This window comes from Lasiodiplodia theobromae (assembly GCF_012971845.1).
Source record: "Lasiodiplodia theobromae strain AM2As chromosome Unknown scaffold_21, whole genome shotgun sequence".
Taxonomy (NCBI): domain Eukaryota; kingdom Fungi; phylum Ascomycota; class Dothideomycetes; order Botryosphaeriales; family Botryosphaeriaceae; genus Lasiodiplodia; species Lasiodiplodia theobromae.
The window spans coordinates 416,733-440,212 of NW_023336419.1; the positions used below are offsets into that span (position 1 = coordinate 416,733).

The 23,480-nt window shown below is 54.7% G+C and overlaps 7 protein-coding genes across 7 annotated transcripts; 2 read left to right on the plus strand and 5 right to left on the minus strand.

Moving 5' to 3' along the window:
- Nucleotides 1-4,700: 4,700 nt before the first annotated feature.
- Nucleotides 4,701-6,961, minus strand: LTHEOB_7159 (Dihydroxyacetone synthase; the record flags this gene model as incomplete). The annotated part of the gene is made up of 3 exons (XM_035516494.1): nt 4,701-6,574; nt 6,622-6,731; nt 6,783-6,961. The coding sequence occupies 3 exons, from the start codon at nt 6,959-6,961 to the stop codon at nt 4,701-4,703; spliced, it is 2,163 nt and encodes a 720-aa protein (XP_035371606.1).
- Nucleotides 6,962-7,554: 593 nt separating this feature from the next.
- Nucleotides 7,555-8,940, plus strand: LTHEOB_7160 (Sorbitol dehydrogenase; the record flags this gene model as incomplete). The annotated part of the gene is made up of 3 exons (XM_035516496.1): nt 7,555-7,769; nt 7,838-8,630; nt 8,725-8,940. The coding sequence occupies 3 exons, from the start codon at nt 7,555-7,557 to the stop codon at nt 8,938-8,940; spliced, it is 1,224 nt and encodes a 407-aa protein (XP_035371607.1).
- Nucleotides 8,941-9,508: 568 nt separating this feature from the next.
- On the minus strand, nt 9,509-12,029 carry LTHEOB_7161 (C6 transcription factor; the record flags this gene model as incomplete). Its single annotated transcript, XM_035516497.1, has 9 exons — nt 9,509-10,114; nt 10,176-10,298; nt 10,359-10,573; nt 10,625-10,766; nt 10,854-11,052; nt 11,105-11,159; nt 11,289-11,304; nt 11,365-11,665; nt 11,716-12,029. The coding sequence occupies 9 exons, from the start codon at nt 12,027-12,029 to the stop codon at nt 9,509-9,511; spliced, it is 1,971 nt and encodes a 656-aa protein (XP_035371608.1).
- Nucleotides 12,030-13,616: 1,587 nt separating this feature from the next.
- On the minus strand, nt 13,617-14,692 carry LTHEOB_7162 (Aldo/keto reductase; the record flags this gene model as incomplete). The annotated part of the gene is made up of 3 exons (XM_035516498.1): nt 13,617-14,201; nt 14,253-14,531; nt 14,588-14,692. 3 exons carry the CDS (start codon nt 14,690-14,692, stop codon nt 13,617-13,619), a joined length of 969 nt encoding a protein of 322 aa, XP_035371609.1.
- A 640-nt stretch (nt 14,693-15,332) lies between these two features.
- LTHEOB_7163 (Cellulose-binding protein) lies at nt 15,333-16,733 on the minus strand (the record flags this gene model as incomplete). The annotated part of the gene is made up of 1 exon (XM_035516499.1): nt 15,333-16,733. One exon carries the CDS (start codon nt 16,731-16,733, stop codon nt 15,333-15,335), a length of 1,401 nt encoding a protein of 466 aa, XP_035371610.1.
- Nucleotides 16,734-18,250: 1,517 nt separating this feature from the next.
- On the plus strand, nt 18,251-19,530 carry LTHEOB_7164 (C6 transcription factor; the record flags this gene model as incomplete). The annotated part of the gene is made up of 3 exons (XM_035516500.1): nt 18,251-18,358; nt 18,409-18,932; nt 19,338-19,530. 3 exons carry the CDS (start codon nt 18,251-18,253, stop codon nt 19,528-19,530), a joined length of 825 nt encoding a protein of 274 aa, XP_035371611.1.
- Nucleotides 19,531-19,575: 45 nt separating this feature from the next.
- Nucleotides 19,576-22,470, minus strand: LTHEOB_7165 (C6 transcription factor; the record flags this gene model as incomplete). The annotated part of the gene is made up of 6 exons (XM_035516501.1): nt 19,576-19,725; nt 19,783-20,270; nt 20,352-20,775; nt 21,021-21,740; nt 21,802-22,068; nt 22,165-22,470. The coding sequence occupies 6 exons, from the start codon at nt 22,468-22,470 to the stop codon at nt 19,576-19,578; spliced, it is 2,355 nt and encodes a 784-aa protein (XP_035371612.1).
- Nucleotides 22,471-23,480: the final 1,010 nt, after the last annotated feature.

Consider the following 23,480-nt stretch of genomic DNA (forward strand, 5'->3'; position numbering starts at 1 on the left):
GCGTGCCGTCGTCGTGTCGGCATTGCTATTTTCCGAGTTTTTCTTTTTCCTTTTGCTCCGGAGGGGAGGGAGGTTTGTTTTTCTCAAGGCGTCTGGTATGAAAACAGGAGTTGTCGGTCGATGAGGGGGTGTCTCAGGCCGCCAGCGCACCACAACAACACCCCAACCCCGCCTTTACTCTCGTCACCATTCGTCAGCTCTCTCTCCACCTCCTTCGCCACCACCGCAACCGACCGACGCCGAAAAGGCATCCTCTCTCCCACACGCCGCGTCTCCCTCTTGGTGTTTTCGTGCTTAAGCGAGTCGATTCCTTTTCGCGAGTTGGAGAGTACCTGCGCGATGAGTCGGATATGGCAGTTGGACAGTAGATTGCAGGATTGATCCCACAATAGACGAACTTAGAGACTATGGGTGCAGTGTTGTGCTGCTGCCTCGGGATGAAAGAAAAAAGTTACTGGGAAGGGGTCAGAAAAGGGTTAGAGATGCGGTTTCTCCATTGTTCAAAGAAAGCCATTAGAGGATTTTACGAGACGAATCCAAGATTGATCGGCGCTGAGACGTCTTAAACAAAACTCCATGGAAGAACGTGTATGGTTTCAAGTGATGAAAGTAAGAGATCGTGAGGTTTGAGTCGCGCGCGCGTCCCTCCCGGATCCCGGATGGAGGCGGCAAAAGGCGGGGTATCCTTTGGTGTCAGCCCAGGTACCGCCGTTGCCGACATAAATGCTGGTGGAGTGCGAAGGAATGGTTCGAGAATGCTGGGCAATGTGTAGATTTAGGTTTTGTTTCGACTGGGGGCGATCACAAGGGAAGAAGATATAGGCTTTTTGATCATCGTTGTGTAACAGCGAACGCGACTGTGCAGAGGATATTTACAGGAGCCATGTAGCTGGGTTGAGTAATAGCTGGGGCTTCTTAAGACATGGGAGCGCTTCTCTCGGCCGAGAGTGCTTTTGATGTCTATCGAGAAGCCCGATGCTTGTGTGGTGGTATTGATGGATTGTACTTGCATTCATTCGCGATATGTGAAGTATCTTCAACCTTCAACCTATAAACGCGTACATCTCGAGGATCAAATAGACATGTTAGTGAAACCTCCGGCGATGAAAAGTATTCTGTTGACAAATTTGAATCGTAATTACAATGGCCGTCTACAATTGAAAAGATCGCATAGTGATTGTGCTCAGCTAACCACCGGTCTTTTATAGACCTAGTTGACTGATTACTAGCATGTTTGCGAGGAATCTACTGGAAGTTTGCTTGTTCCCGGCTTGATTTTCCAGTTCTACGTCCTACAAAATACTTGGTTGACGTTCGGGCCAAATTGTGACTAGTTCATTCAACATTATCAAAAAGTAGAGATATTTTCAGATTCTAGCTGTCTATTAAGAACTGGTACGAGGTCGATTCTATTAGTATCGTAAATAGAGGGGTGCTTAAAGGATCCATCCGGACATGAATGCACGATATGTGAACAAATGCATTTAGATCAGAGTGGGCCTGCCTTGCATCTGAAGTTAGAACTCAAACAGCTTGGTTTCACTCAATGTCAGAGCTGCACACTCTCAGAATGACTTGAAGATATCATTTGCTAACGAACGCCCTCCACAATCATCTGGAAAGATCGGATCGACACTCCTGCATGCATTGCAGCCCGTCGTGGGACGGCATCCAGCAATTATCAACTAAAATTCTTGCAGAACACGGCATGTTCATAGTTTGAGCTATTTTTGTAATACCGATGACTGCGTGCATTATCATGCATCTCAACACACAGCTAATCGGCAGAAGAAACCCTTTTGCGATTAAGTGGCAGATCCGCGTATGCTGTGCGATTGGCGAATAGCGGGGAAGCCGTCCCACATCTGAAAGCCACCGTGCGATTGGTGCTTGAGTGAGTAATGTGGAGCTGCCAGCAGCTGAATGTTTGACAATGTGGCTTGTTGAAAGTGGGGTTTGTGCGTCCACCTGGCCTTTCTTCTTATCCAACATCATCAACGATATCCCGCACATTGTCGGCTGGTTGCAGATCGAGGCAGCACCTTGTCAAATCATTTTACCATTCTTTGCCTGATTCCGCAAGCGGCAGCTCGTGTTGTTGAGCTTTGCCGCCCGCCAAGGTACCGCGGCTCTCAGCATCCCTTTTCGCCGAACCAGCATGTGAAATGCCGAGTTTCAGTCCAAGGACCACGCGCTAATGTATGTACGTAGTCGTCTGATCGAGTATTCGGGAGACTACGGGACCTAATGTTGATCCAGATCGTCCTCAGCATTCGATCATCGCCGTAGATGAAGCGGTCTGTGTATCAATCTGGTCTGGCTGGAAGCAGCACCAGATCAGCGCTAAAAGTACATAGTACTGACGTGTTTCTTGTCATCTTTTTCCTGCCGTGGAGACGGGAGAACAAATACGCAGTATGATATTTTTGGCAGAGCCAATCCTCTGACCCAAAGAGTATACCGCCAGGTAACGTGTCGAACAGGGAAATGGGACAGCCAAACGATATGCTATGATCATACGGGTGGATTTTCTTCGGATCCTTCATCGAAGGTATCTCAAGCGACTGATTGTCACTTTTTGATTGGTTGTCCCACTACCCCGTCTGGACCGGTACCCCGTTCGACACGTTAGCAGGAATGTCTTCTCAAGAAGAGGCTCTTTCTCAGCAAAATTGAGCATTCGAGTCATACAGTTCGGCCGAGGGCAAGTATACCATGTCGGTCTCTCCACGTTTCCGAACAAACACAATCATGTGCCAACGCACCCAGGGTAAGCAGCAACATGCTAGCAGTACGTGTAGATGGTCTGGAAGTGTGTGCGGCAACGCTAGCAGTACATATACCGTGTTGATGGTGTCACTTTCATCAACCAGCTGTAAGATCTTCTTCTTACAACAGCTGCCCGGCTAGCTCAATCGGTAGAGCGTGAGACTCTTAATCTCAAGGCTGCGGGTTCGACCCCCGCGTTGGGCTCAATTCCCACATCTTTTTTGTTTTGGTGAAGTCTGGGGGGTGGTGGTGGCTGGGGAGGGTCGGGGAGAATTTTTCACGATATCAGATCTTCTTCGGAAGATCCTCGGCAGGATCTTGCACTGACTAAGCTCTCTGAACAAGAACAGCCTCTCTGGATCCTCCGCTGGATGATTTTTTCATCAGTCTTTACAGGGGGTTCCGCATCCGACGGCTAGTACGAAGTTGTTTTTTCATGAAAAACCTGAATTCTGGCCTATCATGCCGATGAATAACCCGTTTTGACCTATCGAACCCCCAGAACAATGAGGGTGGTGTACTTTATGCTCACCTATACTGGCTGAGCAGAACTGCTTCCGACAGTCCCAGACCAAGGCATACACCCTTGCACCTTATGAAACATATTGTCATGATGTTTGTAGTTGCGTCGACGGCCCTAAACTGCCTAACCCGTGTATAAATAATTTCTTGAACTTCGCAAAGAGCGAAGCGAATTTTTGGGAAACAGAATAAACTCATCCAGATCAAGAGTCTTTGAATCTTGCATAGAGGCACCGGGGCCGTTTCAAACCCAAGAGAATGCGGCATGCATACAGCAAAAAATCCCCCAAACTATGTAGCAAACCCATGGTGAAAACCTAAATCAAAAGCCCAATCCCGACGTCTATATCCCAAGGTGCCGTGTCACCTTCCTTGCAGCTTCCCTAGATAGCTACCTCAACCTTTCGGTTCGCGAAGCGCTTTCGTCGAGCGATGTCGGGAGTGCCGTATCCTCGGATGGCCGGTTGTGACGTGGATCTCTATGTGCAGCTCACATCCCTTCGTCTCGAGTACCGTGTTCCTCTCTGTCCTTCGCAGAGCTTCTGCCCCTGCCCCAAAGACCGTGGGTGTGTCGCGAAGCCCTGGGCCGTACAGGATCCGGATGCGTGCAATCGCGAGCTAGTAAATTACTCTGCCGAGTCGGCCGGTTCCTCCTTGTCTGAGATTTCAGTAGTCGAAACAACATACAGTCCCCTCTTGCAGCCGATGGCTAGCGTAGATTTGTTTTTTGCTCATTTAATGACGTGTATGTAGAATTTTTAATTCGACATTCTCGTCCGGACGATAGCTTCAACTACCCATATATGTTGTTTTTTCTAAGGCAGAGCTGGGACATAGTTACGCTATGTTCTAGAGCCCTGCTATTCTTCACGCTGGCCACATCCGGCTGCAGCACCCCTCTGTACATCAAGGGAAACTATTTGGAAGTCTCTACGCTGGAGCGGGGAGTTACTTGAATGCGGGTCAATCAGCACATCCATACGAGAACCTCGACGTACTTCTTCCAATCATGTTTGCTTATCACCGCCGCGTTTCACTCCGTAGTCTCTACCCCATCACTCTTCCAAATCACCATGTATTCAACCGGACCATCAGGCGGCTCATTCAGAAGGAGCAGCAGCGTGCAAGCTCACCAATTCGTACCATTCAACCACTTCACAATGGCGATACACCTACCAAACCACACTTCAACCTGAACAGCCACATTCGATCAACGACAGATAATCCAGCAAAATTGAACATGTCAGAGATAAGTTCAGCGAGATCATCTATCAAGTGTAGCATGAACTGCAGCTATGCAATCGTATCCTGCGTCTAATGTTACAAACCCAAACGCCTATCCAAGTCATTTCAAAAACGCTCTTCAAAATGCCATATACGACAAAAAGCCACACCTCATTCAAAAGCTCTTACAACTCAACAAACTCGGACTTCAGGAACTCATCTTCCTTCAGCCTCTTCAGGTAGTCCGTAACCTTGGTCGTCATGGTCTTCTTGCCAAAGCCAAAGTACTCATAGGCATGCTTGCCGGGCAAGCTCTTGCCGAAGGTCTTCATGCAGATGGCGGCATCGGCGTACCTCTCCCACCCAAAAGCAGCGTACGGCTCGATGACGACGGCGGGCACGCCAGTGTGCCTCTTCAGGGTCTCGCGCTTGTACTGCGAATCCTGGCGCTCAAAGAGGCGCTGGCACGGGAAGGAGACGACGCGAGCCTTGATGCCCGACTCCTCCTTGAGAGCGGCCGCAACATCGAGCGCGAAGCTCAGCTCAGCACCAACACCGATGAGCGTCACGTCAGCATCTCCCTCAACCTCCTCCAAGACGTAGGCGCCCTTGGCGACGCCGTCACGGCGCGTCTGCTTGAGCTGCGGGATGGCGTGTCGCGAGGTCGAAATGATGGAGGATGTGTTCTTGGCTTCGATGGCGGCGATCCATGCACCTGCCGCCTCCTCGCTGTCACCGGGACGGATGTAGAGGAGGTTGGGCATGGCACGGTAGAGGGCAGGGAGCTCAATGGGCTGGTGCGTAGGTCCGTCCTCACCCATGCCGATGGAGTCGTGAGTGGCGGCGTGAATGACTTGCAGGTGCTGCAGAGAACCCATGCGGACGGCAGGAGCGGCGTACAAGTAGAACATGAAGAAGGAGCTGGTGACGGGGATGATGGTGTTGGGAGCAAAAGCGGCGAGGCCGTTCGAGATGGCGCACATGGCGTGTTCACGGACACCGTAGTGGATGTAGCGTCCAGCGTAGGTACCGTTGATACCACAGGCGGTCTTGCGTTCAGGGTGCTGGAAGTCCTCCTTGCCCTTCCAAATCATGTTGACGGAGGGCGAGAGATCGGCGGTGCCGACCATGAAGTTGTTGATGCTCTGGGCGATCGGGTTGAAGACCAGCCCAGACGACGCACGCGAGGCAGTAGGCTTCTGCGGGAACTCCTTCGGAATCAGGTCCTTCCAGTTGGCAGGAAGCTCGCCCTTAACCCGTGCCTTGAACTCATTGGCCAGTTCGGGGTGTGCCTCGCTGTACTTATCCACCAGCGCATTCCACTCCTGGACGTACTTCTCTCCACGGCTGGGGCATTCGGCGAAAAATGCGCGGACAGTGTCAGTGATGACAAAGTGCTCCTCGGGATTGTATCCATAGATCTTCTTCATGTTTGCAACGTCATCCTTGCCGAAGGCAGCACCATGGGCCACAGCGGTGCCGGCAACAGCACTGCCGATGCCAATAATGGTCCTGACGTTGATGAAGGTGGGCTTGTCGGTGGACTTCTTTGACTTCTCCAGTGCCTGGACGATCCCCTCGATATCGAAGCAGCCATCCTCAATGTCGATAACGTCCCAGCCGCAGGCGCGCATCTTAGCGTTAACGTCCTCGCTGTTGGTCAGATCCACAGATCCGTCGCAGGTGATCTGGTTGTTGTCGTAAATGACGGTCAGGTTGTTCAGCTTCAAGTGGCCAGCCAGCGAGATGGCCTCGAGACCAACACCCTCCTGCAAACACGCATCGCCAACCATGCACCAGGTGTGGTTCGAGACGACATCGTAGCCGGGTTTGTTGTAGGTAGCGGCAAGGTTCTTGGTGGCCATGGCCAAGCCGACGGCGTTGGCGACTCCCTGTCCGAGAGGACCGGTGGTGACCTCAATACCTTCGTGCTCGATCTCGGGGTGGCCGGGGCAAAGCATATCTTCGCGGTCCGAGTGGTAGGATTTGAGCTGGTCAAAAGTCATGGCCTTGTAGCCAACAAGGTGGTTGAACGTGTACTGGAAGAGGCACGTGTGTCCTGCCGAGAGTCAGCATTGTCTCGGAATCGCCTGGCGGAAAACAAACCGTTGGAGAGGACGAAGCGGTCGCGGTTGAAGAAGTCGGGGGTATGCGGAGCGTAGCGCATGACGTACTTCCACAAGGAGATGCCGATGGCCGCCATGCCAATTGCTCCTCTGCGCAAAACAGTCAGTTCAGGATGCGCCGTTTCGATGAGGGCTACTTACCCCGGGTGGCCGCCGCCGAATTGCTGGCAAAGGTCAGCAATCAACAGGCGAAAGCACTTCAGAACGTGGTCATGGTCGGGCGACAGCTTTGCGACAGACTTGGCCTCGAGCTTTGCCTCGTTGACGAGGCCGTCGACGACATTCTTGCCGTAGTCGGTGCTGCCGTTGGTAACCGCCATTGCTGCGGAGGGTATATTCTAGACAGACGGAGAAAATAAACAGGAAAGAAGAAAAACGCAGCGAGGAGGAAGGCAGGGGGACAGAGGCTTCTGAGATTCGAGGGGATCGTGCTGAAATATAGCCATTGGCTTTGCGGGGCCTGAGAGTGAGGCGCTCCTTACTTCCTCCCTGGTGGTGTTCGGCGTGTGCATTTTCCTGAGCTGGCCAAATGCTGGAATCCGCGGCGCTGGGGGGCGAGGGAAGACGGCGGCGCGACTACTCAGACAGGAAGTGGCAGGTGCGTCGGACGCGCGCCAGACTGCCGTTGTGAGCAAGCCGAGCGGGTGCTTAGACATGCCCTTTTCGTCTACCCCACATTCCACCCGCTTTTCGAGCCGGCACACGGACGCGGGGGACTCAGCATCAACTGGGCAAGCCGTGCCACACCTTCTGTAAGCTCCATCCAGGCTGAACGGATGATAACAAAACTCCTCATGCCGGTCTCTACACCGAGCTTTCCCCTACTTTTCCCATTTTCTCCTCTTTAGCCGTCCCCGTCACTTTTCTGGTCTATACACCTTTCTTACTCCCGTCACCCGCATCGCCGCATGTCATGGCGCCCTCCGTAATTCTGGACAACAGCGACAGCATGCAGCTCAATGGCAAAGCATCGCACGCCGGCAGCACGAGCGTCTCGGAACTCCAGAAATATGGCAACCCCTCGCTCAAGGTCACGGCCGACCACCGCATAAAGATGGAGGAAGCGCCAATCAACGAGCCAGGGCCCGGCGAAGTCCTCATCCACATCAAGGCAACAGGAGTCTGCGGGTTAGAATCATCTCCATTGCAAAGAAAGAGGGAACTTTGAGCTGACGTTCCCGAACTTGCCCCTCCAGCTCCGACATCCACTTTTGGAAACGCGGTGCCATCGGTACCCTTACTGTCGACGGCGACTGCATTCTCGGCCACGAGGCGGCCGGCATCGTCGTGCGCGCGCACCCCACCGTGACGACGCTGCGGCCAGGTGATCGCGTAGCGCTGGAGCCGGGCGTGCCGTGCGGGAGCTGCTTCCTTTGCCGGTCGGGGCGCTACAATCTGTGCTCGGACGTGGCCTTCGCGGGAGTATACCCCTACGACGGCACGCTGCAGCGCTTCAAGACGCACCCGGCGCGCTGGTGCCACAAGCTTCCGGCCGCCATCAGCTTCGGCGAGGCCGCCCTGCTGGAGCCGTTGTCGGTCGTGCTGCACGGCATCGCCACCGCTCCGCTCTCGCTCGGCCGCCCCGCCCTCGTGTGCGGCGCCGGTCCCATCGGCTTGCTCGCTCTCGCCGCTGCCCGCGCCAGTGGCGCCAACCCCCTTGTCGTCACTGACCTCGAGCCGCGCCGTCTCGAGTTTGCCAAGCGCTACGTGCCTGGCTGCCGCACATACCGCGTCGACCCGGCCCTGGGAGCGCGTGGGAACGCCGATGCTGTGCGGAGGCTGTTCTTGGGAGAAGGCGCCGAGGTTGAGGGGCTGAGTGAGGAGGAGCGTGAGTATCTGGCCCCTGACACTGTGCTCGAGTGCACCGGAGTTGAGAGCAGTGTCTGCACGGCCGGCTTCGCCGCGCGCCGCGGTGGCACTGTCTGCGTCATTGGCGTCGGCAAGGATATCATGAACAACCTGCCCTTCATGCACATGAGCTTGGCTGAGGTGAGTTGTGAATCGTGGTGGTGCGGAAGAGGGGAAATACGAAGCCTTGTTGCCCCTGAGCACTTCGCTGACATGGTTTTTTAACCAAACGCAGATCAATCTCAAGTTCATCAACCGCTACCGCGACACCTGGCCTGCTGGCATCTCGGCAATTAGCGGCGGAGTCCTCGACGTCAAGCCGCTCATCTCGCACGTCTTCCCCCTTGCCAAGTCCAAGGAGGCCCTCGAGCTGTGCTCGGACCTTACCCAAGGCAGCATCAAGGTGCAGATTGTCGACGAAGTGGAGGTACCTTTGGCTACAGAAGCGTGAGTTCAGTTTTGGTTTGCGCATGAGAATCGGAAAGTAGGAAAAGTGGACGTCGATGGCTGAGAAGGAGATAGTGAAACGAAGGAACCAAGCTCGGTGGACGTAAGTGTGAGACCGAGCAAGCTTCCGGCGCGTCTGTGATGTTTTCGTTGATTGCTACGAGACTATAATGTACGTGGCGTATGGTGCTGGGGACGATATTCTGTATTCTGTTTTTCTTCGTTGTATGCATATGCGTCAGCGCGTCTGGTGTAGAAGTGATAGAGCGGGCAATAAAGCGATTGAGATTTCTTTTTCTCTATTCCAATTAGCCACCCAAATGATAGCCGTGCATTACTGTAAGAGTTCATACATCTCATCCCACCATCTTTCCCCCTGGACATGGACGTTGTCTCTGATGGGGCTTGAGTGTTGCATAACCCATCTACCTAAAGAGAAAACGCTGCCGTGTGATATGCGGATATCCAGAGCACAACGAAAGAAAATACAAAGGAAACAAGAATATTACCTACTCACCATAGATCTTCATCCACTTTCACCCTCAATAACCCCCTTCTTCCACACATCATCGTCAATCCATCCCGGAAGAAAGGAATGGATATGTCGCATCAAACGAATGACCCATTTCGAATGCGGAAAACGATGGGTCAAACTGGAACGCGAGCCATTGACTCCAATCCGCCGGCGCACCGCCCACCATTTCTGTACCCATCCCCGCTGTCGGATCACCAAAGTCGCCAGCCATACTGCTCTCTCCACCTCCTGTACCGCACGCAAAAGACGATGGAGCGGCCCCATCCGCCGATGAAGATGACGCTGTGATCGGTACCATGGAAGCGGAAGCCGTCATGTTGTTTGAAGATGCTCCTGTCGTGAAGCCAGTGGTGGGTCCTGTGGACGGGGTAGATGTAGTATCGTTGCTACTGCTGTTCTGTGCAGGTGAAAGAATAGGCGAGTAGTGACTATGTTGTTGTTGCTCCCCTTGGTCTGTGGATTCACCGCCGGCTGGGGCGCGGACTGGTCGTGCATTTTCGACTTTGGCGATCAGAGTACGCAGAGATTCGGCGTAAATAGGACCGAGGTCGAGGTCGTCTATAGCAGATGCTTCGATTATGTGGACGACTTTTTTGAGCAGGAGGATCATGTCTTGCTTCGGTTCTATGTTAAGACTAGCAACCTTTTCGATGTCAGCATTCTAACACATACACTACCTGGAGTCAATCATCAATGTAGCTCACCTTCAAGGCACAAATGACAATGGAAATGACATTTGCGCGCACTTGTTCTGTTGTGTTCCTGAAAGCATCCACCTCGTGCAACTTGATTACATTTTCCATGCCTTGACGACATCCAGTGGCAATCTTCCCGAACCAAAATTAGCATGTTTCCCAAAGCTAATGGAAGCGTTGGTGAGTTCTTACCACTTTGATCAATTCCAGATCTCGCGCAGTCTCCGGCAACCGCATGACTTCCGCCATGCCCTGTTCATCGAATACTCTAGAACGATCGGACTGAATGTTTGAGTATGAGAACGAGAGTGATCTCTCCATGATTGCTTGTATGCCAATGAGATGGATGTAAGAGCGAGCGGCGTGGTACATGATTTGGGCTTGAGCTGTCAAGGCCGGGAGAACCGCTGATATACGTCAGAATGTCTTACAGCCCAAGGTGTGTTGATGAGACTCACAAGGAATGCTGCTTGCACTTTCGTGCCAGCTCCTGAGTAAGGTGTCATAATGCATGACGGCACTGAGGTATTTCTTCGATGTGATCATAGCCTTCGTCTGCGCGGGGCTTTGGTATAGGGCGGTTGTCGCCATATGCACAAGCTGTGAACACTCGATACCGCAGTCCAAGCATCGGTGGAGACACTTTCGCTTTTCGTCGAGTTCGATCACAGTATTTGGTGGCTGTACTTCGAAGGAGAGGCCGAATGGTTGTTGCATCGTGGCAGCTTTTCCAAGCCGGAAATGAGCCTCAACGCATTCGAGGAGGAGGTGTTTCTTTACTCGAAGCTTGCGTTCATCATTTTCAGTGGTAATTCGACTGGGTATGCTGTCTGCGTCCCACAATCCAATCTCGTGAGCGATTGTTGAGGCAAGACCAATGAGCATCCTGCACAGAAATCAGTCATACACGCCCGGCAACAGGCCGAGGATACACATACCAAACCATTCGGTTAGACTGCCTAGTTATTCTTATGATGACGTGTGCGTGTACACCTGTGACATGTCAGTCTACCGGCTTCAGAGGAATACTTTGCACTTGCCTTGGATGCTTTTCTCAAAGAAATGTTTGCCATGAGCTTCAGTGTCAAAGTCGGTCGGCGGTGCTAGCTCGCTGGACTCTACCAGCATTTGCAGAGCCCTGGGGTGCTGAGGGTAACGTCAGTTTGAGTGCAATGCCTTTTTTGGGGCAACATCTTACCCAACACACAAAAATCAAAAGGCTCTCGATGAAGCCAATGGTTCTACCAATGCCCATCTCCTCTTCTCCAAAGCCCCAGATGATTCGCTGGGTGCACGCTTGGACATGGCGAAGTAGACTGTTGTGGAGTAAATGGCCTCGTGTCAGGGCACCATGCCCTGGTAATCGAGTGTATCTGGCGGCGGTGGCAATGATTGTGCATGCTAGTGTCGGCTCCTCCCTGAGGAGTTCCAAATGATTTTTTGGGTCGTGATAATAGTCGGAGACAATCGGCCTCATCGGATTCATGTGCTCAAAGAAACTGTGATGTTCTCAATATCAGGTTGTGGAAGTGGTCCCGGCGTGACTCACTAGTTGATTAGGAACAGCGCTTCATTCGGGCTGATGACCTTGTCTTTACACATTCGGAAATGCATCCAAGTTGAAAATGTTTGATCATCGCCTCGAGGGTTGTCATCCAGACGTTCTGGGAATTCGTTTGCTCGATATCTGCGACGATACTCGGATTCATACTCCATGTCGTGGCAATAGAGGTCGCCGTCATCAGGCCTCTTGTCGCTCGGTGTCGTGTAATACGGTCTTTCCAGCGATTGCCGATTGGTCATTCTTGCAGTATGGGACAGCAGCCTCATGGCCTCGGTTGGGTTCCTGAGCGTAGCGCTCATCAGATGATCACGGATATTTCCCTCGTCCTGATTAGATGGCTGTGACGTCACGCTTTCCTGATTTGTACTTCCGCTGCTGGAGGCCGGAAGAAAACCTGGTTGAAAGACGTTGTTGCGAGCAGACGAGCTGCTGGCAGGCGATACTCCATCGGCTGTCCAAGCATGTTCGCGAGTGCCTGAGGACAAGCTTGGGATATTTGGAAGGGCTGCATTGTTTGATCCTAGCACAATGGATTAGATGTGCTGAGACATTTCAGATCGAGAGCCTCAAACTGCATACCGGTTGTTTCATCAGCAGGGCTGGTGCCAGTGCTCGTATTGTTGCCTCGCGAGCTGAACCGGCTCGGGCCGAAGATACACTCTTTCCTGGCCCGACGGCAACGGGTGCACGGCGGCTGCGGGTTGTCGGGTGAGCCCAGGTCACATCGTCCCTTCTGCTTCTTGCAGGCTTCACAAGCCTGGTAATTCCTGCGGTACCCGCGCCGCCGAGGTTGCGACCGCTCAGCCATCCTCAAAAGGGGCCAAATGTCCGTTGCGGTGAAAAAGGTGCTTGAGGAGGAGACGTACGCTGAACGCCGGAAACCGGCGGAAAGAACGCACGGCTGGTTGATTTTCCGGAAGCCCTCTTGCCCCTTTCGGTTGGCTCCCGCTTACGGCCGGTTAGAACCGGAAAGTGGATGAGGTGGAGGTTGCGGAAGTACGACTGACGAAGCGGTCGGCAGCATGCCCAAATACCATCAACGGAAGGTGGCTTAGCTCAACGAACTGTAAGTTGTTCATTGTCGGATCTACCTAACGGCGGGGTTCGGGAGACGGGACATGGGCGATCCTTTGATCTTCAAGCCTGTTTATCTCGGCACCGGAGAGTAGATGCTATCCGCCGATGGCCCGGGCCATCCGGGCATTTGTATAGACTGTAAGGGTGTATCTCTCTCATGAGGTTCGGGATGTGGTCTTCCCATTTCAGAAAAGGGGAATCCATTATGCCACTGCAGTTGAACTACTGCTTTGAGTAGGTATAAGTTAGCAAACCCAGACATTGACAAAGCCTGCTTGAATTATGTTGGTACCTATGCATGTAGAGTAATATCTCTAGCAAGCTCGTTCAAGCACACGTATACTGCAAGCCGAATCGGGCCTGGCCTCGGAACTATAAATATTTTGCTCTCGAAGGCCGATCGTGCTGATCTGGTAATAAATGCGAGAAACTGCAGGGAACTTCTAGGTTCTGGTACCATTGGCAACCATCATTGGCTATTGTATACTGACAGGGACCCATGTGGCGTCCAGCGGAAGGGCGGCTGATTACCGAGCCGGAGGTAGCGAGGGGCGGACCGAAAGCCATCCCAGGCGGCAAGACGCAAAGGCCACAGTCGAAGTAGCTTGTTCAGGAAGCTTGAATTTTCTGCTGTGATGGACTTTCTCCACACAACCTATGCGGGTGGCGTAGACGCATGTCAACTCACGCCGCTTATTGTGAATTCAGACAGTCAAGGCGAAGTTGAGAAAAGTATATCATTGCTGGTATAACCTTCCGTCTATCATTATATCGTTATTCTACTTTCTTTTTCGTTCGCACTCATGCGCTTAAGCGAAAATCCTGAGCGGCTTGTCGAGGTAGTAGCCGGGGTCGTTGAACCTCAGGTTCTTGTTGATGGCAGAGATGCTCTCAATCTCGTCGTTGGTCAGGTCGAAGCCGTTGACCTCGAGGTTCTGCTTGAGACGGTCCTTGCTGTTGGACTTGGGAATGACGGCAATGCCGCGCTGGGTGGACCAGCGGAGCAGAACCTGGGCGGGGGTCACGTTGTGCTTGGAGGCGATGCTCTTGATGACATCGTGGTCGAAGAGAAGAGGGGCGTCCTCAGCACGCTGCATCTTCAGCTCCAGGAAGCTCTGGGGACCGAAGCTGGAGTAGGCAGTGACGGCAATCTTGTGCTCCTGGACGAGCTTGATGAGCTCAGGCTGAACCAGGTAGGGGTGGTGCTCGATCTGCAGAGACGAGAGAGGGTGACGGTTGTAGGTCAGAAGGTCGAGGATGAGCTGGGCGGAGAAGTTGCTGACGCCGATGCTCTTCGCAATGCCCTCGTCGACGATCTGCTCGAGAGCCTCCCAGGTCTCGCGGGCGGGAACCCTGTCGGGCTCAATGGTGCCGGCCTCGTCCATCCACCAGCCCTGCATCTGTCAGCGGTGCGCTCCGAGTTCAAGCGACGCAATTCTACTCACGGGGTAGGGGCGCTTCTCGGGCTCAATGTACTTGAGCGGGACGGGGAAGTGAATGAGGAAGAGGTCGATGTAGCCCAGACCCCAGACCTCGTTCTGCTTGCGCATCATGTCGATGGCAATGTCCTTGCGGTGGTAGTTGTTCCAGAGCTTGGTGGTGACGAAGATGTCCTCGCGCTTCACCAGACCCTCGCTGATGGCCCTCCGGATACCCTCACCGGCCTCCTTCTCGTTCTGGTAGTCGTAGGCGCCATCGAACAGCCTGTAGCCGGTCTTGATAGCCTGTTCGAAGCGAGTGAGCAGATGGGCTTCCAATGCGGCGTGGCGGGGTAGCGTACGTTGTAGACGGTCTCGGCGCAAGTATCCTTGGGGACCTTCCACAGACCGAAGCCGACCAGCGGCATCTGCTTGCCAGAGGCCAAAGTGATAGTCTCCTGACCCATTGTGGTTGAATTGAGGGGTGAACTTGTGTGTAGTGGAGAGAAAGAGGTGTAGAGTTGCTGGACGAGGTCGCGGGGAAATTTTGTTGTTAAACAGCGCCGTCAGGTCACGCCGCGCCTCGCAGACGTCAACCGGCCTTTCTTCACGACAGGTCCACGCGCCAACAGAGTCTTCTCGAACAGCCCCGCCGCGGCGCATTCAGGCAAAATGGCAAGCCTATCCACTCGCGCCTTCCCCGCCGCGCCTGACGCGACCTGAACCGGTGGGGCAGCCGCATTTATCCTAAGGGCTAGTGCGTCATGACCCGCACAGACCAGGCGCGAAGGAGGGGTTGATCAATTTTGCCGCCGAGAAAAGTAACCGGTGGCAGCGCCTTCCCCATCCGGCAGTTCCGCCGCCAAACCAGATTCCCTCCGCTGCGGAGAAAAAACTGGAGCGTCGAGTGAGGATGAGGCGCCAGTCGGCAGTTGCAGTGGCCCGTCTCCAGACCGTAGCCTGGGGCGGATGAATGCACCGGCATGGTGTAGCCGGTAGTGTATGTGGACTGTGCCGGCGCTTGCTTGTCCCGAAATTCTTTGCAACACCAAAAAAATTCCGGATGACCCTGTATCGGTTTCCAGATATGTTCATTGGTATCGTGCTTCAAAGCTCTTCGTGTGCTGGGGAGTCATGAATGTTGGTCTCCTCTGGCAGTTTGACTTTCAGAATCACGCGGCGATACCTTGTCATCGGTGGGGTCCCCGGCCCGGAAACTTCCAAAATGACATGGTAGGCCTGGCACGTAGGCTTCACGTCGTCAGCCATGTGCAGAGCCTTCGGTGCTCTGCAGCTCTTGTCGGCCGATGGAACCTCAGCAACAACCTTGCTCCCACCGGGAATTGCTTGGACGCGGCGGATCGCCAGCTCGGACACCTCCCACCGGACCTGCCACTGCGTCGCCGTGATCTCGCCATACATCCACCACGAAAAGTTCAGAGCTGCGCTCTTCCCCGAGTCTGGATCGTAGGACTCTGTCGCGTCCAGCACGACCGATGAGCCTGCTTCAACCTCCAGCTCGAGTGGCTGGCTCCCACAGGACCCGTTGACGACCACAACCGGCGGGTGACTCGTCCGCGTATCTCTGCTACCGTGCAGCGTCCATTGCATGCGTGCTGCGAATTCGTTCTGATACGCCCGTCTCCACCGCCAGATGGTCGCATGAGTGCTCATGTACGTCTTTCTGCTCTTCCCAACAACGTGGTCAGCTGCGTCTGCAAAATGCCTGCTCCCATGGTAAGTCGGTGCGTATCGACCGCCCCAACCACCCCATTCAGGATGCTCTGGTGCGTTGAGCCCATTCTGCATGGTGAAAAGCATGGCAGGCGAATCGCCCTCCATGATGAACATGACATCTGGATAGGATCCTCCCAGCGCGCCCAACTGAATGTTGGTCTTTATCCACTCGTTGCTCGTCAAGTCGCTGTCCGGTCCGCCGTCATCGAAGCCGTAGAAACTTTCGCCAGATATACCAGACCACGCTGCCAAACCATAGGCATTCCACGAATGGACGGAAGCGATATACCGGATCTGGGGAAATTCGTGGCGGATCCAGGAGCCAGCGTTGTCTTGATCAGAAATGGCGTAGACACGCATCTTTTCACAAAATTGTAGAAGCTCAGCGCGCGATCTCTTCAATTGGACATGCCGCAAAGCTTCGGCGATGGTGTTGGCTCCTCCCCATACTTGAATGTAGAGCGGCTCTCCGGAAGCGTCGACGGCATCGATGAGCAGTTGTGCACCCTCCGAAATCTGCTCGCCAGCGTCGACAGCATCTACAGCTGCCAAGCCATAGCTCCTCGGCCCACTCTTGATGATGGAGAGTAGATGCTGCTCGGTTGGGTATTGTCCGTGGCCGTGGACTTGAAGGTTGTCCAGAACCAAACCGTAGCTTCGCACAATCTTGTCTATTTCGTCCGGGGCGGTGGTATCGTTCAACCAATAGCTTGTGGTAGCTACTAGTCCCTGGATGTCGTACTGGTCGGAATGCGTGAGCAGTCGAACCATGGATTGCGCGTCATCCGGTTCGTTGCAAATGTCCGATAGAATGAAAACTCGAGGCTTGGTGTCCACTTCCCATGGCCTGCACCGCGGTACATCATCGGCGGCAAACGTGCGCGAGCCAGCAACGAGAAGCGAGATTAGTGTGAGCCATCGAGATGTGAGCTTCATAGTAGGTGGTTTGCAACAGTCAGGACACCAGCCAAGTGCCGTATCAAGGCGGCTAAATCGGGCTCCCTTCAGCCTGACTCGCGGGGGCGCGATGGCTGGCGGTCACGGCGGTTGGAAACACGAGATTTGCGGATGACGTCGGCGCGTCGGCAGAGACGCGCACAGGCCTAGCACCACCGGGGTTGCGCTTCGGCTTTCCTCTCTGGGAAGCTCGCGGGCTCAAGCTTCGCACCCTCCCCATTTCCCCAGCCAGCCGTGACACACAAGCCTGCAACGTCGGGTTGCGATGGCGCGGAGTCGACGCACGCTCGACTCCAAAATGATGTTCATCTAGCCATTCCTCGTACTGTTTTCCTTCCGCTGCCTCCTCGCACGTCCACACGAAAACGGCAACTTTTGGCTGCAATTGACCCCGGGCCGGCCACCAACCCTCCCGCGCTTCCCATCTTGCCAGACAGCTAGCCAAGCTACATGATGCACAATGCCGACAGGGACCCAGAACAACGCAGCGGAAGATCGACCGATTCGACGGCGCGTTCGCACCGGCTGCCAGCGATGCCGTATTAGGAGACGGAAATGTCAGTCCATTCCTCGCCCTCCCGTCGACCTTATCTGCGTCTCCACAGCCAGCTGTTCTTCTGAGTGAGCTAACAGCCTGCTGCTTACCGATAGGCGACGAACGAAAGCCTGTTTGCTCAAATTGCGCTGAACGCAACTTCGAGTGCCAGTACGGCTTACAGCTACGCTTTCCCGCCACCACCACGCGCACGGTGCCACAAGTCGAGACAGCACCCACGGCAGGATACACGCAAATCAGGGTAAGCCCCAACGTTTCCCTCCACGGTCAATGACAGCTCATTGACATATGATAGTTTGTCGGCGATCCCGAAGAGCGCACACATTCTCGCGAGCCCAACAGTGGCTTAATTACTCTGCGACACGCCTCAGACTCATCGCATACCCGGTCAGACAGTCAGCTGTCTACACGGAGTAGTCAACTGCCAGTAGGATCTCATCATGCTCCGGAAAATTCTAGCGATGAAGCAACACGTCAACGGCAGCGCCACAGCACCGAATTCGCCAGCCCAATCTACTCCGACCCTTTCCAATTCCGCGTCTTTCCGGATCCCCAGTTTCATACGCTCCGCCCCGCATCTACTGGTCATCTAGAAGCAGGAAGCGCGGAACATGGTGCCGTACAAAGTCTCGTTTCGTTGGCAACTTCGGTCCAATCGCCTTTCATCTTCCAGAACGACTCTTTGAGCCATGGCCAGGTGGTATCCAGACCTGAGGATGATTCTTCCCAGCAAGATTCAGCCCTTAGGGTTCCTACGCCAGCATCCAGCAGCGCTATGACAAGCAATGCGCTGGCTCAGCCCTCGACAGCTTCCACTGATGAAATCACTGAAGAGCGCGGCCTGGAACTATTGCGGTACTACCGCTACCACGTAGCACCATGGGTGAGTATCGCGGACATTTGTTTCCACGTAAATATTCTAACATCTAACAGCTCGACATGCTTGACCTGGACCACCATCTCGGTCTGTATCTCCCTACCGTTGGCGCCGAGTCCCCATCCGCCATCTACGCATTGTATGCCCTCTCGGCCCGCCACAGAGAACTTGCTTGCGGCGTACCGGACATGGCACAATTCGAGAGTGAGAGGTTTTACAACATGTCCAAATGGGGGACCAAAGCCATGTATGCTACAGATGCATCGGATGCGCTGGAGGCTCGGATGATCAGGCTTATTGTAGACTTGATATCCACCCCTTTCAGCAGCTGGACACCAATACTGGGGCAAACTGTCAACTCTTCGACACCGCTTCACGCATACGCGCACAAACCCGGCCTAGCAGCATCGTTATTCTGGTGTATCTTCCGGTTCGATTTGGCTGCCGCTCTGGTCAATGAGACTCACATGACTACAGATCTGGATACCTTGATCACGCTTGACAGGCTGCCGGATGGTGTGCTTGGCGTCTTTGAGAACGTTGGGTTTGACGATAACGTTGATCCCGCGTGCGTTGACCGGTACGCACTACGTGCACTACTCTTGTGTGGCGAAGCTGTCCGTGTCCTCCAAGATTACCGCCAAAGAGAAGCAGGAGACGAACGCCCAGGTCGAGCGCGCCCCCAGAACCACTTGGTACAATGGCAGAACAAATGGAACGAACTATCAGCGTGGTACACCAACCGTCGTAGATTCGTGAAACCACTTCTCGAATTGTCATCATCAGCAGGTGATAGGGCGGACACGAACGCTTTCCCAACAATCATCTTCAGCACAGCAGCGGCAACACTTGCAAACCTGGTTTACCATACTGCAGCCATGACTTTGCTAGACTGCAAGCCCAAAACCCTAAAGGTTCCGGGACAACACTCTCCAGCAGCATCGCTGCACTGGCACGCACAGCGGACGTGTGCTATTGCAGTCAGCAATGCCAGTTTCGAGAACTGGGATCTTTGCATGATTGCCTGCGTCCTCCGTGCGGCGCGGAAAATGACGCACCGAGACCAGCAGGCAGCTGTTCTGGCGACACTGAGGCTCGCCAGGGAAACAACAGGCTGGAAAATTGATGGAGACATGCAGAATTTGCAAGAATTCTGGCGTCTTGCGGAGCACTCGTGATGAATCCTTTGTTCATCTGAAGAGCTGGAAAGAATTCTGCAGGCTTCAGCGGACCCGATAGCCCCACGCTTCTTCCAAATCTCGGATTCTCCAGTACATGCCCCATCCTGTCTGAGCCTCGATGTTGCGGATCAGCTCGATCACGGCTGCATGTTCGGAATGATGGCCCAGCATGCGCCCGGCTATCCATAGGGGCTGACACGCGTTGTTCAAGCATCCTTCATGGGGATTTGACAGCGATATCCCACATACCCGCCTGGCGTGCCACAGCGGATTATGGACCGGCAGCGGGTCGAGTTTCAGGCTCTTGGGCATGGAGTTCAGGAGCAAGATGCACGCGGTATGGTACAGTTGGTTCGAGCTAATGGCAGCCCAGTGAATAAAGAGGATTTCCGGGAACGGCTTGTCGCTCTTCTGCCGTATCGTTTTGGCTGGCAACAGCTCGGCCGGGCGCTCGTCGAGCCAGAGAGACAGCTCGTGCCAAAGTCGCTTCCAACGCAAAGCGTAAGCAGGGCCGGTACAGCCGTTGTCGACGCCAAGTTCGGCGTACTTGGTTCGGTCCGATAGTAGCTCGCACGCTTTGGAGCAGAGATACACGGCGTAGTTGGCGTGCATGTCCGGGCTGCGGTGGGATGCGAAGAGATCATGGACGTCGTCCTCGGCCACGTTTGCAGGGACCCATTTGCGGAGCGCAAGGAGCGTGCTTTCGGTGCCATCAGATATCAATGCGCCACAAAGATCTGGACTGGATCAGCAGACAATCTCAAGAGATGAAGACGGACTGAACTGAAAGGGGGCTGCAGAGGTGGATAGAGACTGACCCATGCGCGAGTAACACCAAAATACGGCCTGCATCAAGCCACCACTAAAACCGTTTACATCGAATGAGTCAAACAGCGTCGCGCAGCCTTCAAGGTGACGACGCCAGTCCTGCGGGCTTGCCGACATCATCTCGAGACAGCAGAGGATGACGCAGCAGGTCAGGATGTGCGGGGATCGCTCGGGGAGTTTGGGCGTTAGTAGCCGGATGGCTTCCTGGTAGAGTTCCAAGGACTCGGAGGCCGGGTAGTGCTTGCTGCCACCACTGACACCGCCGCCGCCACGGCGCCCAGACCCACTGCCGCTGTTGAGGCGTTCCATCTGACGGGCTGAGAGAGCGAGGATGGCGTAGAGTAAGGGCGGCTGGGTTTGCGCGAGCGCGGGCACGGTGATGCCGAAGTGCCGGGAGGTGTCGAACATGTCGAGCTAATTGGAGGAGTCAGTGAGCGCCAGTGTTGCTTGTATAGGGTATGTAGACAAGGCAGATGCATGTCTCATTGGGTGAAGTCTATTTGTGCATACGCGCGCCTCTTTGAAGGCGCTTGATAAATTGAGTTGCTTAATAAACTTGGAGCAGCGAGCTGGATAGCCTCGACGTGCGTTGCATCACCCAAAACAATATGTGCTGCAGACAGAAAATAGTGCAGGGAAAGTCAGCGGAGAGGACTCACCCAAGGCGCCACTTTGGCGAGATAGTTCTTCAGGTACTCGACCCTCTTGCGGGTGCTCAGGATCTGCTTCATCTGGTTCCGATCCGAGGCCAAGGACAACGAGCCCCCTACTCCGCCACCACCGCCGCCACCGCCTCCTCCTGCGTCGATAATCTCGTCGGCGTACCTGCCACCTCCGCCGGCGGCGGCAGGGCTCGAGGCCCGCGTGGGATGAGTTGACTGGGCGGTGTTGAAGAGAAGGCTGCGCAGCTCCTCCTGCGAGGCCAAGAACATTGGGTTGCAATTGTAATCGTCCGGGCTCGGAGGGAGAAACCCGGCGCTGCCCTGCCACTGCGCGTGGCCGCCGCCGCTGCCAGGAGACGATGCAAGCAGGGGATCCATCAGCAGTTCAGGGGAAAAGCCGGATACCGAGGATGCAGAGTTTGCTGCTGCCACTGCAGCTGATACCGATACTTCGGAGACCATGGTAGAGGTAGGGGCCTGAGTGAAGGCGGTGCTGTGATGGTGGTTGTCGTCGTGGTTAATGTTGTATGCCGATGGCGAGGCGTGCTGGTCGAGGCGCGAAGAGGGCGAGAATGGGTGCCTGGTGCCGTCGTCGTCGCCTCCGGGCACCGCAGCTGGCGACTGGAGTCGGCGATGATCACTTCCTGCGGCTTCATGGTTGTGGGGTGGTAGCCACACTTCGCCGTGGACCTTAGCAGCGTCGTCCAGCCGTCTCCGCTTGGTGTTCGCCGGTGGCGACGAGCGACGGCGCTTAGGCTCCAGCTCAGGCATGGCTCACTTTGACATGGACGTGTGTGATCACGAATGCGAAGTGGGCGCGTGAGTGGACAACGATGTACGTTCTCAATTTGGGAAGCCTCGAGAGGTGGAAATCCCCGCGATCCTCGGCTGTCGACGATTTTGTCGTGGCCGCCCCGTCCATTTCTTCCCCGCTTTCGCTCTCTCGTTCTTCTGGCTCTAACCCGTTGGTATCCTTCTGCCGTCCGGTCCCTGCCAGTCCTCCCGCGCCGATCACCATGCCTCGCGCGTCGACGAGGTCGATTGTCTGGAAACTTCCTGTTCAGGCTAGCATCAGCAGCTTGCTTTACGCTGGCATGCAGGAACACGCTTGATCGTGCTGCAGATCCGGGGTGCGACTTACCGATTGCACGCTCTTCGCGTCGCTGCAGCCTTCGCCTGACGCTGCCACGAGGTTCTCCGTCGACCTGCTGCTCTTCTTCGCAACGTCCGATCCGTTGGACCCGTTGCTGTTGCTGCGGCTGCGTGCCTGACGCTGTACGCCGTCGCACAGCCTGCGCAAGCTCGACATGAAGCCGGGCACCCTGATCGAGCTCCGCCGGCGCCTTTGCAGTATTTCGCCGCTGTCGGTGTTGGACGCCTCGTTCGTATCGCCGCTGTTGCCGGCCTTGCTGCCGAGTCCGCCGAACACGACGCTGTGCCGGACCATTTTCTCTTCTCTTTTCTCTGGCTTGTTTCGTCTTTGTTCTGTTTCTTGTTTCCAGCTCAGGGTTGCGGGCGCCTTTTCCTCTTTTCAGGCCTCTCCGATCACTACCATCCCGGGCTCGCTTTTGTGGAGGTCCCCGCTCCGGCGCATGTACTGTTTCGAACCCTTCCAGACAGCAACTGCCACGTTCACTCTACAGTCCATGGTCGCGCTTGTCTCTGTCCATTGGGTTTCACGGCTGGAAACAGCAGATGCTGGTGGCGTGTGGCCAGTTAAGAGCACAGGGCCTGCGTGTACGCAGTACCCACTGATTGCTGCGCCCTCCTAACGAGATGCGATGTGGAAACTTCCCGAGTCAAGCTGCGACGTTACCGCCGGTGCTGCTTCCGTCGTCGCTACATAGAACTGGCCGATCATCCCAGGAAGACGACCTTTAATCCAAACAAGCATACTCATGAGCTTGGCGGGCCTGAAACTGGACATCAGGATCTCCAAGTTCCTGCCAAACAAGGCAAACCATGAACAGCATGCCGCCGGGAATACTGCGGGCTCTGCCGACAATTCGTATTCTGATGAGGCGCCAGTGTCACGTACAATGAAGTTCCTGCACGCCACAACGTCGAAATGAAATAGGGGAACGCCCCGTGCGCGGACCTACTTTGTAACAGTACCGCAGCCCTGCTATACATGAAACCTCCTAGACCCCACAACAACTCCACCTTGCCAATTTGAGGCTCCCCGCCTCCTTCTCGCCCGCATCTCCGTCATTAGAGAGTCTTGCGGTTGGTTCAATTTGGAGCAATCAACGGGAGTGCCGGCGCGGCGCCGTCTTGACAAGTACAACGGTGATTCGAGGCCGTTCGATCTCCTCACTAGCCACACGTTGCTGGCCCCATCCCAATAGTCCTCATTTGCACGGCAGTTCGAGGAACAGCGGATGTAGGGCGGCCTTGCCGACCAAGATGGTGTCGGGTTTCACAACCCACGGATCATCATGGCGCTCGAGGTCTTGG